At 41.0% G+C, this 16,045-nt stretch overlaps 1 protein-coding gene across 6 annotated transcripts in view; it reads right to left on the bottom strand.

Moving 5' to 3' along the window:
* VPS13C (vacuolar protein sorting 13 homolog C) overlaps positions 1 to 16,045 on the bottom strand; it is a 396,337-nt gene that overhangs the window by 353,641 nt on the left and 26,651 nt on the right. For all 6 annotated transcript variants that reach the window (XM_075857708.1, XM_075857702.1, XM_075857703.1 and 3 more), the window contains exon 3: positions 7,716 to 7,758. In XM_075857708.1, coding sequence (XP_075713823.1) covers positions 7,716 to 7,758 — 43 coding nt within the window. The remainder of the gene's footprint in view (positions 1 to 7,715; positions 7,759 to 16,045) is intronic.

Here is a 16,045-nt window from a genome sequence, read left to right as displayed (position 1 = left end):
CTATTTTGGAGTACATATAACTTAAATACCTTTTAGTAACGGAAAAAAAAAAGAAAAAGATTGAAAAAAAAAACCCAAAACAAAAAGATTACATTTACGCCGTTCACCCTGCAGTATAAATAACATGCTACCTTTATTCTATGGGTTGTTACAATTACCGCAATAGCAAATATGTAGAGTTTTTAGGTTTTATACTTCTGCACAATAAAAGCAAATTTCATAGAAACAAAAATATATTTTTTCTGTTCCGGCAATCAGAGCCATAACTTTTTAATTTTTCCATCTATGTATGTGAACTTGTCTTTTACGAGACTACTATTTTTTTATGGAACAATTTTGGGGTACTTTTAAATCCTCAATGAACTTTTATTAATTTTTCTTTTGGGAGAGAGAATGGAAAAACTAAAAAGAAAAACGGAAATTCAAATATTGTTTTTTTTTCATTCGGTGTGTGGTTAAAGTAATGTACCGGGCATTACATTAGTGGTGAGACCATATATGTGTATGTTTTCTTAATAAAACTTTTTTAAAACTTTAATTACCAATTTTTTTATTCCCACTCGGGACTTCAAAATGTTATCTACTGTTCTTAGTACAAAGCATACCTCTTGATACTTAATATACTAAAGCATTATTGACTGACAATTAGGCCATGACTTTAGCATGACCTAATACGAATCTGGCCACGGCAAGTCTGTGGGCCGTTAGGTTGCCCTGGTAACCCATCAGCACCCCACGACCGTGTTGTGAGGCACAGATAGGGTGATAGAGGGATCCCCAACCCGCTTTAGCTGCTTAGATGCTGCGGTCGCCATTGACGTGGCATCTCAGGGGTTAAACGGCTGGGTTTGGAGGCCCTGTCCGTCAGTGGGATGTTGGATGTATATTACAGCCGACACCTGCTGCAGATTGCTTCAGATTAACCCTAAATTTTCACAATAGGACTAAAGGTCGTACTGCAGTGCCAATCGACTTTAAAAATGGTACGGTCATAGTATGCCACCTTTGTCAAATGTCAGTTCATGAAATTTCTGATCTGCCGCAGTCAACTGTAAATGCTACGATTGTAAAGTGGAACGGACTAGGAGTAACAACAGCTCACGCATGCGCACAAGCGCTCCAATTATTTCTATGGAGCTGCCGGACACAGACCCCGGAAGTCCCATGCTTCTCATGGAGCACTTCGGGGGACTTTCGGTCCCCCGCTCTCATCGCTGGGGGTCCTAGCGGTCGGACCCGCAGCGATAACACATTTATCCCCTATCCTGTGGATAGGGGATACATGTGTTTTGTGGGACAACCCCTTTAATTCAGTAAATCATTCCGCTCCGGAATTTTTATACTTAGGAGCCAAAAGTTGCCCAAGTGTTTTTTGTTTTTTAGCCTAGAGCCCTGTAGATAATTGAAAGGAAATGTTGAGAATGATCTAGCTGCTGCATCCTGAAGGTTCAATCAGGAGAATGCGTCAGATTACTTAGAACAAGTGCCTTCATTTTTACGGCAACGGTGTTCAGCAAGCTCTCCAGCCTATTAATGGTTAAAAAATATAATTATGTTATCTGCTATAGCAATCGCTGACATCTGATGAAAAGATCAAACTGTGATTTTCAAAGCTTGCGTAGATGAACATCTGTGTGTGACTTTGATATTTGCCTAATAAAAGGTTCACTGATTTTATGCACTTAACACACCACACACACACAATGCAGAAAGAGAAAATACTACAACCATGGCAACTCAGCATCATTTTCGGAAGGTAGGGGTGAGGCATTATTGATATCTAAGCCTTAAATCTGTATGAGAAAGATTTCCCATCCATTAAAGCATCTGGCCAGAGTATGAAAGTAGCGATATTAGCAACAAGATGTAAATAAATTAAACTGAAAGGCTTGTAAAGGTCGTTGCCATACCCAGTATACATTTTGTTCTAGCCTATAGATGTATTGAATATCATAGTGCTTGCATCAGGGTAAAAAATAAGTTTTACTCTGCCGAACGCCGTGTCGGCCGACCCGAAAAGTGTCAAACATCTTGAGCATCTGCAGTTGATTGACTGCTCTGCTTGTATGAAAATAAAGGCAAGCAGAGTTGTCAATCACCTGTAGAGGGGGAGGGGTTGGAATTTAAGATGCCAGACACTTCCCGGCTCGGTGGACATAGCGCTCGTCAGAATAAAACTTTTTTACCTTAATTCAAAAATTAAGGTATTCAACACTGGTATGTTTCTACTGACTTAGTCTTCTAAACGGCTAACACAGTTATAGGCTAAAATCTGATGACTGACTCCCTTTAAAGGTATTCGCTTTTTAGCACAATTCATCTTTTCATATTTACTATCAATATTTAATGATGTATATGCAAGGTCCAGTACTATGCCCTTGCAGAAAAGTGCAGATTATGGGGCATGTGCATATTGGGTTTGTTCATCCAGTTGCCCACTTTGTCATCTACAATTTCTAAGTGTACCTTCAAATTTTATTATTTTATCAAATTAGCACTAATGCTTTTATCAATAAACTATTAGGGGGTTTGTAATTCCTTACCTTGAAACGGTCAATAAAAGAGATGCAAGGCAGAATTTAAAAGCTATGGACATATTTGCATTGAAATTCTTTTTATTGTTCAATTGTTTGCTAAAAGCAACTGTAGGGTCTATGTAACAAGCTGGTTGTCCTGTTCTTTCTGACAAAGGCAACAGCACACTGCTCCTTGCTGTGTCAGCTCTCTCTGCAGATCCGAGTGTGAAGAGGGGGTAAGACACAAAGAGGCTCTGTCACCAGATTATCAAATCCCTATCTCCTATTGAATGTGATGGGCGCTGCAATGTAGATAACAGCAAAGTTGTTTTGTTTTGTTTTTTAAAACGATCATTTTTGCCCAAGTTATGAGCAATTTTATATTTATGCAAATGAGCTTTTGAATGGACAACTGGGCGTGTTTTCTCATTTTACCAACTGGGCGTGTATTGCGTTTTTACCAACTGGGCGTTGTGAATAGAAGTGTATGACGCTGACGAATCAGCATCATACACTTCTCATCGTTCCCACCCAGCTTCTTTCACTGCAGAAATACAGCGTGACGTCACCCACAGGTCCTTCAATCTGGTCGTCGGACAAAGAAGATACATCGGCTCCAGGCATCCAAAAGGTTAATATGCTCGTCTCTAGGGAGTTTGCTATGCTTACCTGCACATGGTGATGCTGCTGCAAATTCAACTGTACTCTGACGTCTGGAGCGGATGTGTCTTCTCTCTTCCGACGCCAAGATTCAAGGACCTGTGGGTGACGTCACGCTGTGTCTGCAGTGAAAGAAGCTGGCTGGGAATGATGACGTCACCCACAGGTCCTTCAATCTTGGCGTCGAAGAGAGAAGACACATCCTCTCCAGGTGTCAGAGTACAGTTGGATTTGCAGCAGCATCACCATGTGCAGGTAAGCATAGCAAACTCCCTAGAGACAAGCATATTAACCTTTTGGATGCCTGGAGCCGATGTATCTTCTTTGTCCGACGATAAGGTTGAAGGACCTGTGGGTGACGTCACGCTGTATTTCTGCAGTGAAAGAAGCTGGGTGGGAACGATGAGAAGTGTATGATGCTAATTCGTCAGCGTCATACACTTCTATTCACAACGCCCAGTTGGTAAAAACACAATACACGCCCAGTTGGTAAAAACAAAATACACGCCCAGTTGGAAATACGAGAAAACACGCTCAGTTGTCCATTGAAAAGCTCATTTGCATAAATATAAAATTGCTCATAACTTGGGCAAAAATGATCGTTTTTAAAAAAAACACAACTTTGCTGTTATCTACATTGCACCGCCCATCACATTCAATAGGAGATAGGGATTTGATAATCTGGTGACAGAGGGAAAATCGCACAAGTTGTACTGAATTAGAGTGTAGACAGGGAGGGGAGCAAAGGGGAGAATCACACAGGCTATCAATGTAGATAGAAAGCAGTACAGGATGAAGCGGTGCTGATGCATAAGAACTACTACAGACAGCAGCCATCCTGGAGTCACAGAACTCATATCCAGCATGAATTACTGGGAGAGTCACATCCACATGAGAAAAATCTAAATCTAGGAGCAGCTTGCAAACTGAATATTAGGGGGTCTGAAAATAAATTAAGGAATGATGGTTGCAGTCTGAAACTTAGTGCAATTGTTTTATCTACAGGTAACTACTATCATATGTAAAAGTACCTGGTTAAAGCTAAAACAAGAAAGAAAAGGTAAATCTAAATGATAATTCATTACCCATATGGTTAAAGAAATAGCCACATAGATATATACTGGAATGGCAAAAAGAGGTGGGTAAAATGTCAGGCGATCACTGGAAAAATACTTTTCAGTCATCTGCAGTGTCTAAAGATTTTGCATATGGTATGGACTCATGCACATGGCCGTGCCCGTAATTACAGGACGCGATTGCGGGCACGGCTAACGCGGACAGCCGCCTGGACTTTCGGCCCGTGCTCCCATACATAGTATGGGAATGCGGCCCACAAAAAGCAAAAGATAGGACATGTTCTATCTTTTGCGGTACAGTTCTACGGCACAGACACCTATCCAAAGCAATACGTAAAGGTGTCCGCGGCCAATAGAACAGTATGGGTCCGTAATTGGGGACCGTATTACGGTTGGCAATTAGAGAATTTTTACGGTCGTGTGCAGGGGGCCTAAGTCTCAGTTCAATAATGTACACAGAATTTATTATTCTCCTAAATTAATGCAAAAGTTCAATGCACAGATTGCGTGGATTTGTGTCTTAGATGTGGAACGGGAGAAGCACATATGCTCCACCTCTCTAGGCGGTGCCGGAAATTTTTCAGATATCGGTCTAAGATCATAAGCAAAATTTATAACTAGTATGATGTCCCAGTGGATATTCCAGTCTGTACTTTGAGAGAAATGTCCATATTAAAAATCAATATATTTCAGAAGTAAGCAATTGGACAACTATTCTACACAACAGAAAAATTGCTATCGGCGAATTGGATTTTCAAGAGACATCGTCATAGTGGACCAGATCTGTTAACCTTTTAGTAAAGCTGGAAAAAGGAAATAAGCCAACAAAAAGATCCTAAATAATCAATGATCTTAAAAAATAAAATAAAATGGTTGGGTTTGGAAGGTAATGGTTAAAGCCAATGTTTCCTTTATTTATTGGGCTTTTTTTTTCCTTTCCATTACCTTCCGGTGTCCTGAGGAGGGAAGGGTGGGGGTGTGATTTATACGAGAAGATAACATTTATAAAAACAAAGGAAAAAAACGTTTACAATTATTTTTCTTATCTCAAGTTATCCATAGTCTTTAAAGTAAAGAAAAGTTAATGTATTTTTCAATAACCCGTTCATCTACCATTGCGCACCAGGAAACTAGCGCAGACGCAGTGCGTTACAATCAGAGACTCTGATGCAAAGGGAAGCGTCAGGTGCCCCTGAGCAGTGATAAGACCTGGATAACCAGGGGGCAGTGGGTCAAAATGCAATAAAATGGCGTAGCACTTCTGAACACTAGTAACTGGCATATATCTCACTAACCCACTGTTCAGAACACACAGTATTATATATGGTGGTCAACCAGATTAATATCAATAGAAATTGTATACAGTTTTATACTGAAGACAATAAGTCAGATAATGAGTCTGTCAGGCCCCATGCACACGACCGTGCCCGCAGTCACGGCCCGCGATTGCGGGCACAGCCGGCCGCTGACTGACAGCCGCATTTTCGGGCCGTGCTCCTATACAAAAGTATGGGAGCACGACCCGCAAAATGCGAAAGAACGGACATGTTCCATAATTCCCGGAACATTTCCACGGCACTGACACCCTTCCGTAGTGCTACGGAAAGGTGTCAGTGTTCAATGAAAGTGAATGGCTCCGTTTTTGCGGACCGCAATTGCGGTCCGCAAAAACTGAGGTTTTTTGCGGTCGTGTGCATGGGGCCTAATTGAGGGGAACCGGTCAGCATATTTTACCCCTTAAAAACTGCTGACCGCGCTATATAGGAGGATGGGAAGAGCGGTGTAATCACAGCTGGGGTGATGGTCATGCAGATTGCATGACCGAGATATCAAGGTTTTAATGTTCCAGACTTCATAATCGCAAGTGCTCTGGAATCTCTTCACTCGTCGCACCCCAGCCACTCCCCTGTCAGGATACCACTAGAACCGTTATACAAAACAGTTGCGAGGGGATAGGGAGAATGGGGTGCAAAAACCAGGGAACATTGCACATGGGACTAGCGATGACTGCACCAGTCCTCCACATAGAGCTTTCAGCAGTTTTGAGGGGTAAAAACTGCTGACAGATTCCCTTTAAAGGAGTTTTCCCCATTAGGGACATGTATGACATACCCACAGGATATGTCAGAAATGTCAGATAGGTGAGAGTCCCAGAGGTGGGACCCGCATCTATCTCTAGAACGGTAGTTTAGGGGGCCCCTCTCTAGAGATAGGTGCAGGTCCCAGAGGTGGGACCCACATCTGACATTTATGACATATCCTGTGGATATATCAAACATCCCTGAAGGGAAAACCTCTTTAAAGAGGCTCTGTCACCAGATTATAAATTCCCTATATTGTATATTATGTGATCGGCACTGTAATGTAGATTACAGCAGTGTTTTTTTTATTTAGAAAAACAATTTTTGACTGAGTTATGACCTATATTAGCTTTATGCTAATGAGTTTCTCAATGGACAACTGGGCGTGTTTTACTATATGACCAAGTGGGCGTTATACAGAGGAGTGTATGACGCTGACCAATCAGCGTCATACACTTCTCTCCATTCATTTACACTGCAGATAGAGATATAGCTATATCGCTATTTGCAGTCACATAAACACACTATAACGCTACTCATGTGTCATGACAATGAATATACATTACCTCCAGCCAGGACGTGAGGTGTATTCCTTCTCCTGACCACTTCTGTAGCGTCTGTGATTTACAGCACAGCAGGCGTAGTCTCGCGAGATTACGCTGTAAACGGTCATTCACAGCGAGATCTCGCTGTGCATCACAGAGACGCTACAGGAGTGGTCAGGAGAATGAATACACATCACGTCCTGGCTGTAGGTAATGTATATTCATTGTCATGACACATGAGTAGCGTTATAGTGTGTTTATGTGACTGCAAATAGCGATATAGATATATCGCTATCTGCAGTAAATGAATGGAGAGAAGTGTATGACGCTGATTGGTCAGCGTCATACACTCCTCTGTACAACGCCCACTTGGTCATATAGTAAAACACGCCCAGTTCTCCATTGAGAAACTTATTAGTATAAAGCTAATATAGGTCATAACTCAGTCAAAAATTATTGTTTTTCTAAATAAAAAAACCACTGCTGTAATCTACATTACAGCGCCGATCACATCATGTACAATATAGGCCACTTATGTGGTGACAGAGCCTCAAGGCTAAAAAAAAAATCACGTCCAAGCAATAGTAGAAAATCTTTAATTAAGATAGCATATATTACATCAAAGCAAATCATAACTTGGAATATATGGAAGCATAAAACTATGAAGGAGCTACTGCAATGGTTTTTATATTTTTTTTTTTTTTTTTTTTAACAGGGGATCCATAACATCTAGGATAGACGTAAACGGTAAATTCAAGAAGAACGATCAAGCACTTTTTTTTTTTAAAAAAAGCTAGATTTTAAGTTTCATAAAAAGGCAATATCTATTTTACATACCTATCTGTCCAGCCTTTACTTTAAATGGTACATCCAATTCACTCTAATAAAAAACACAAAATAGTATTATGTCAATTTACATAAATATAAACTGAATTCTTGATCTGGTTCGCTACATTTATCGTCTCATCTTTAAATATTTGCTTTATACACGCTTTTAGTGTTAACACCACACAATACATTGTAAACGTTACACAATTCTAGAATATCGATACATAACCAAGAACTGTATAAATCGTACAAGGGTTGTAAAAATCTGATATTTCACAGTATTTCTACCAAAATTACATCTATTAGTGACTATATGAATCCATGCATTATATGATATTGGGGGGGAAAAAAAAAGTTTCAAGTTTTTCATGGACTGAAAGTTAAGGAGGGGCGCCACATTCAAATTGTTGAGAGAGGGAGGAGAAGTGGCAATCACTCAGACTATTAAATGGCGGAGGGTGCCTCAATGTATTAAAGAGGCTCTGTCACCAGATTTTGCAACCCCTATCTGCTATTGCAGCAGATCGGCGCTGCAATGTAGATTACAGTAACGTTTTTATTTTTAAAAAACGAGCATTTTTGGCCAAGTTATGACCATTTTTGTATTTATGCAAATGAGGCTTGCAAAAGTACAACTGGGCGTGTTTACAGTAAAAGTACAACTGGGCGTGTATTATGTGTGTTACATCTGGGCGTGTTTACTTCTTTTACTAGCTGGGCGTTCTGACGAGAAGTATCATCCACTTCTCTTCAGAACGCCCAGCTTCTGGCAGTGCAGACACACGGCGTGTTCGAGAGATCACGCTGTGACGTCACTCACTTCCTGCCCCAGGTCCTGCATCGTGTCGGCCACATCGGCACCAGAGGCTACAGTTGATTCTGCAGCAGCATCAGCAGGTAAGTAGCTACATCGACTTACCTGCAAACGCCGATGCTGCTGCAGAATCAACTGTAGCCTCTGGTGCCGATGTGTCGTCGCTCGTCCGACACGATGCAGGACCTGGGGCAGGAAGTGAGTGACGTCACAGCGTGATCTCTCGAGAACACGCTGTGTGTCTGCACTGCCAGAAGCTGGGTGTTGTGTAGAGAAGTGGATGATACTTCTCGTCAGAATGCCCAGCTAGTAAAAGAAGTAAACACGCCCAGATGTAACACACATAATACACGCCCAGTTGGACTTTTACTTTAAACACGCCCACTTGGACTTTAGCAAGCCTCATTTGCATAAATACAAAAATGGTCATAACTTGGCCAAAAATGCTCGTTTTTTAAAAATAAAAACGTTACTGTAATCTACATTGCAGCGCCGATCTGCTGCAATAGCAGATCGGGGTTGCAAAATTTGGTGACAGAGCCTCTTTAAGGAACCTGGAGTGCTAAAATTATTCATTAAAAATTTTTAGGTTAGGAAAATGGATTCTCAAACTTTTGATGTAATGATGGCTTAAAGAACAACTCGTGGAGAGGCAGGAACAAACAAACCCTAGAAATACACGAGGACAAATTTAAACACTCGCCCATCTTTCAGTCTGCAAAGGCTTCTGAAGCAAACTGTTGGTATATTCCATGTTTCAGCAGGTGGGCTTAAAAAGCGGATCTCACATTGCTTTATGCGGACTGTCTGAGGGCGGCATAAAGGAGTGACAGGCATGCTGATTTCAGCGTGTAATCGCTTTAGTAATATTTAGGAGTATTTTCAATTTTACTTGCAGTACCCGGGCAGTTCCAGGGGCATGTGTCAAAGTATATGCACATATTCAGCCCTTCAGCCACTGATTGACGCATTTCACCCTATTATTGTGCATAATAGACGTGAGCCTCTGGAGCTGGCCGCACACAGTAGGTATAAAACCTAAATACTCCTAAACTACGCAGCATTACTGAAGTGATGGCACACTTCTTTATGAGGACCGCAGACAGGGAAGCATAAAGTGACAATTCTGCTTTCATTCAAAGGGCGTGGCCTAATTTTGCTTCTGCACATTCCCACATTGCGGCAGCCAAATGCAGCCGAAACCATGCCCCATGCGTTGGGTGGGATTTTCAAACAGGTGGTTAACTGGCCACACAATTTTTGCTGATGATGCAGTTTTTCTTGCAAAACTGAGCAGCCATCAACATGATTATTACAGGCTACCCTACTGAATACTGAAATATTTTTGATTGTAGTATTTATCATGATTACAGTATTCGCAGCATCATTTTTTTTGTATTGCAGATCTTTAATTTTCGTTTTTTTAGCATGGAGTTCAGCATTAAATTATATTTCAAATATATAAACATAAGCATGCAACGTTGCAAAACATGAACATTTGCAAGCGTCCACAATTTGGTCAATCACTGTATGTAGTATGGACCTTAGAGCCTGCAGAAAGATCATATTATTCCCCTTTATTTCAAAATCGGTAGAGCTGGAGGTTGATGAGCATAATAGGCCCTGGCCATTTTCTTGTATGGGGCCCAGATATTTCTGAGGGCACCTCTGTTTATTTCTGAATGATAAGCAATAAAGCATAATGTGGATCATCCATGGACCGCACAGAACAGAATTGCTGATCACATGTGGCATCAAGTGTGTGATTCACACGGACATATTGTTTCTATACAGATGGGTTTCAGTTTAATTCATCTCCGCTGCGTGGATCTCTTACATCTAGTTGGGCAAGTAGAAACTGCCTCCAACCAGTTCCACTGACTACTTTACACGTTCTTTTGGCCAGGTTTACACAAAGCAATAAATTTCCATTTGCAAACAACAGGCGTACACAGTGATATTTTGAGAGCCTACTGCGGTTTGATAAAATCCTAGCTTGCCCCATTCCAGCTGTATATTACATCTGCCCATCCTGCTCTAACTGCTGGGATCAAATCCCCCTGTGAGGCGATAGCCGGGTGCCGATTTTTGTCATGCCAGCCTAGGGGCCTAATGAAGGCCCCTGAGGTCTGCCAGCTTTGTGCTCCTATTAAGGCCTGCCTGAGGGAGGGCTTAAAAAGGAGCAGATCAAATACACGTTCTACTGAAATACATTAAATTAAGTGGTAAACAAAAAAAGAACAAAAAAATGTTAAACAAACCAGAGTTTGTTTTTTGTTTTAGATCCTTCAAAGTGGCCCCTTTTGATTTGATGACAGCTTTGCACTCTTGGTATTCTCTCAATCAGCTTCATGAGGCAGTCACCTGGAATGTTTTTTAGTTAACAAGTATGTCTTGTCAAGAGTTAGGGTATGTGCACACACACTAATTACGTCCGTAATTGACGGACGTATTTCGGCCGCAAGTCCCGGACCGAACACAGTGCAGGGAGCCGGGCTCCTAGCATCATACTTATGTACGATGCTAGGAGTCCCTGCCTCGCTGCAGGACAACTGTCCCGTACTGAAACCATGATTACAGTACGGGACAGTTGTCCTGCAGCGAGGCAGGGACTCCTAGCATCGTACATAAGTATGATGCTAGGAGCCCGGCTCCCTGCACTGTGTTCGGTCCGGGACTTGCGGCCGAAATACGTCCGTCAATTACGGACGTAATTAGTGTGTGTGCACATACCCTGAATTTGACGAATTTCTTGCATTCATGTGTTTGAGACCATCAGTTGTGTTGTGCAGAGGTAGGTTTGGTACACAGTTCCATACAGTGTTTAGCCCTATTCAAGTAATCCAATCCACATTATGGCAAGAACTACTCAAGTACAGAGAAACGACAGTCCATCATTACTTTAAGGGTATGTTCACACACTGAGTTTTCAGAGAAAACAGCCGACGATTTTCAGCCGTTTTTGAAGCTGCAAATAAAGCTTTTAATTTGAAGCATTTTTCATATAGCGTTCAATGGCAAATCGGCTCCAAAAATCTGCCTCAAGAAGTTAAAGGGAACCTGTCACCAGCATTTCACCTATTGAACTTTACTTATCCCTCACTGGCCGCTGTTATCAAAAGTTCATTGCCGTTATTCCCTCTCCTAAACTCCTTCTCCGACTGTAAATAACGGCCTGCAAACATTTTGCGCCTTTTATCGTAATAATCCGGTGTCCCTTTGTGCGCACACACCAGAAGAGGACATTAATGCACAAGCGCGGGATTTTGTGTGCTGGGGTAAGGCAAAGAGCTGTCAATCAAAAGTAAGGAGGCGGGGTAAACTCGGAAAGATTTGAGGAATGAAGATATGACTCTTTTCAAATGAAGATCTGACTCTTTTCAAATGAAGATCTGACTCTTTTCAAATGAAGATCTGACTCTTTTCAAATGAAGATCTGACTCTTTTCTGCTCATTAGCATACGGTTAGAGAACACTAAAAAACTGAATACTAAAGCTACAGAGCGGACAAAGAAGACAATTATAGGTTATACAGGAATGATTTTTCACCCACTACCACCAGGTAGTGCTGGTTTAATAGGTGAAATGCTGGTGACAGGTTCCCTTTAAGTGCTACTTTTTATGGAGCATCATTTAGGCGCTGTTTTTTTGTTTTTTTAACAGCGACATAAAAAGGCACCCCATATGAAGTAAATGCGGTTTTTCCCATTGATTTCAACGGGCAGATGTTTGTAGGCGTTCAGCTACCGTTTTTCCTGGCTTATTTCGGGGGCATTTGCGCCCCGCAATACGCCTGAACACAGCGTGTGAACAAACTCCAAGACATGAAGGTCAGTCAATCCGTAAAATTTCAATAACTATGAAGGTATCCTCAAGTGCAGTGGTGAAAACCATGAAACGCTAGGATGAAACTGGCTCTCATGAGGCCACCCCAGAAAAGGAAGGCCAAGAGTTTCCTCTGTTGAAGATGATAAATTAATTTGAGTTACCAGGCTCTTAATTAGCAAAATTAACAGCCCCTCAGATTAGAGCCCACACAAATAATTCACAGAGATCAAGTACCAGACATATCTCAACATCAACTATTCAGAGACTGCAGGAATCAGGACTTCATGGTTGAATTGCTGCAAAGAAGCCATTACTGAGGAACAACAAGAGCATTCCTTCGGCCATGAAACACAACAAATGGACATTAGACCAGTGGAAATCTGTAAGTTGGTCTAATAAATAGAAATGTGAGATTTTTGGTTCCAACCGCTATGTCTTTGTGAGACACAGAAAGGCGAGTGAATGGTTTCTAAATGTGTGTTTCCCACCGCGACGCATTAGAAAGGAGGTGTAATAGCGTGGTGGTGCTGCTTTGCTGGTGACACGGTTGGTGATTTATTCAAAATTCAAGGAACACTTAACCAGCATGGCTGCCACAGCATTCTGCAACATGCCTTCCCATCTGGTGGTGGATGGCCAATTTGCTTATATTCTCTGTATTAAATAAGATTATGAATTATCAAGCATGCTGAATTACACAGTGATGTATTCTCCATTTTCAAATGAACTTTCTCCCACTTATTTCTGCTTGGGTTTGCAAGAAATATTTTCTCTCTGTGAATTATTCTTATCACCTTTGATATGCTAGCAAATGGCGGTCTGGTTGAACGCCCAAAGTGCAATTATTTCTCTTTATCTTATGTACGGGAACAGAACTCCCTAAAACCTCTATTTGCCCATGAGACTAATAAGCATTCTATTGTATGCTTGTCTCCAGGTGCAATCCGGATGTCAGCATCTAATGAAGAATTATATTATATTTAAAATGTAAAAGTATGTGTGTGATTGGCTCAAACATAAAATATTCTCATTGTATGCTATTGGCTGAATCAGAGTTATTGTCACATTGCCTCTGATTGGTTAACCTCATGCCTACACCCTTTTGAATATCATTGTAATGGAGTTTGGCAATAAACCTCAGAGGAGTATTTTTAGCATACAAGCAATGTCTGTGTTTTATCCTGAATAGGATGTTGGATAAAGTTCATGGCGTGAGTGTCTGTTGGAACACTCGTCTAAATTTCAGTCGAATATATGTTGAGCCATTGACTTCCACAACAGTAATGGTGCCGGGAAACCTGGGAGATTGCTCGTCCGACAGATGTCACGAGAGGTCGGGCTTTACATTTGTGAATTAAAAAAAAACGCAGTAGGTAAGGAGCATATTCTTAAACAACCTTAACACATGTACTGCATAAGCCTTGGACCCGCTGTCATGACATCACATCTTCTGGACGGGGCACTTTATCCAGTAATGGTATGAAAGGATGGATCCAAAAAGGTAGGTTGAAACTTTTTGTGTGATGAGAGATTGCAGGTGCGTACGTGATCTTGAGTTGTTGATGTGTAAAATCTTGAATTGTTGATATGAAGGACGTGAGATTTTTGCCAGCAATTAACTTGTTAATCACAATAAGTTGTGAGGAGTGATGCTCCCCCCTTTAGAATGCAGTGACGTAGCACATGGTTGAACAGAGTTGTAACTTACATGTGAAGATTTGAAATGAAAGGATTGCAGCTTGGACAGTGAGAAAAAAAAACAACAACTTGTGCTGCTCTGTTGTAGTGTGTCATTTGTGATTTAGCTAATGTGTGAAATTGTTAAGGATCAAAAAGTTATCCTGTTAGCCCTTTGGTCGGAGATAGTGTCGAGGTACTGACTGTCTGTAGGTGACAGAAAAGTTGGTTATTTGTAAGTAATATCCTGTAGTACCACAAGGGCTTCTACGGTTAAGTCCTGATAACGTGGAACCCTGTGAAACAGGGAAAACTTTTGAAAGTTGTATTGAGCAACCATTGATATGCTCCTAGCCCAATGCCAGATTGTGATATGTGTAAGGGTTCCTTAAAAAAAAAAACTACCAGTTGTATGCATTGTCAGACTGGCATACGGTGGGAATCAGTACAGACTGATTTCTAGTACGCATTTGATAATCGGGTATAAACTTCGTTGTAGTATAATAATCAAGAAGTCTGTAGTAGTATAACATCAGACTGCCGGATTGAATACCGTTGTAAAATAACAACCTGTGTTCAATGAACAACCCTGACACATACCCCAATTGCCATCTGTGTTGTAGTAGTATAACTACCTACACAAATTACAGTGAAGGACATTGGTATTGGTTCACACTCAGGGCCCCTAAAGAAATCACCAAAATACATCACTGGCTGTATGAACCAAAAGCTATACCCCGGCAGAAGGAGTTTGTAGACGTTTGAAATGAACGATTGATTTAATGGAGGTTCACAAATGTCGATTGTGTTGAAGAATTTGCTCTTGCAATTGTTGATTGGCAGCATTTTGTCTGTTCTTGAACTTCAAAACAGTGAGGGATCTGAGGAAAGGATACCCCACTGCTAGAATGTCTGCAGGTACGACTTTTGAGATCTTATTGGTAAAGTAGTCTAGTCTGAATCTAGGCAAGATAGACTGGTCGGAGATAACAGTCAGCAGACTAGGCCAGTTTGCCTGGAGATATGGGATTTACCGGAGATCACCCTACTGCCCTCAGACCATGGGGTCAGGAGAAAGTGAGACAAAAATGCGGGACAGCCTTGGGGCATGGGTCCCGGGGCATCATTATAGTAGAAAGATCCAAAAGAGCTGAGGCTGTAATTGTAAAGAACGTTAAAAAACTGATGGAAGTTGGACTTTAACATTGGAAGAACGTGAAGGCAAAATAACACTGTAAAAAAATTGTTGAAAAGGCTGGTATGCCGGTAAGATGGTTGTTTGCATGTGATACATAGAATAGTCTGTGGAGAGATGAAAAAGGGATAGTGGATGGCCAGGAGTCAACTCAATTAACTAGGCGAAATTTAAAAACGACAAAGTAAGTGATTACAGGAGCTTAAAAGTAAGTTGATGTGAGAAAAATTTGAATACAGGTGTACATTTTGATAGGAAGAGTGAAGAATACGGAGCAGCCAGGTACATTGCAGTGACTAATGTGGGTCAGAACAAGGGATGTGTGATGTGTGAGACATGTGTGTGATGTGTAACATGTGTGAAGTCTGATGAGACTAGTGGCCATAATATCAATTTTAGATCTATACTGCATGCTCTTATTCTTAACAGCGGTACTGTGTACATATTTTTTGTGTGTTTGTGTATGGGGTTAAATAATTAGAGTTATAATCAGATCCTCTCTTCTGTGTAAAGGAATGGGTCTTATCTCTACACATGTGCTGTTGCCCGTAAGTACAGAGTGAGTAAAATATTACAGCAAGCTCAATGTCTGCATAAAAGATACAAAATATGGACTGTGGAATGTGCTGTGTTATATATTCATGTGTTAGGTTATGATAAGATTTAATGTTGTCATGTTTTGAAATTAATTAAAATATATATATTGAGACACAGGGTCTTGAAAATGTACTGTTCCCTACTCCCACACACAGTTTATTGTTTTGCAGTAATTAATATTAACAGATATATTATTCTCTATTTTACTGGATAAAGAACTATAATGGT

The sequence above is a fragment of the Rhinoderma darwinii genome, chromosome 3 (genome assembly GCF_050947455.1).
Source record: "Rhinoderma darwinii isolate aRhiDar2 chromosome 3, aRhiDar2.hap1, whole genome shotgun sequence".
In the NCBI taxonomy this organism is placed as follows: domain Eukaryota; kingdom Metazoa; phylum Chordata; class Amphibia; order Anura; family Rhinodermatidae; genus Rhinoderma; species Rhinoderma darwinii.
The sequence above is the reverse complement of the archived record's forward strand: the minus strand, read 5'-3'. Positions and strand labels throughout refer to the sequence as shown.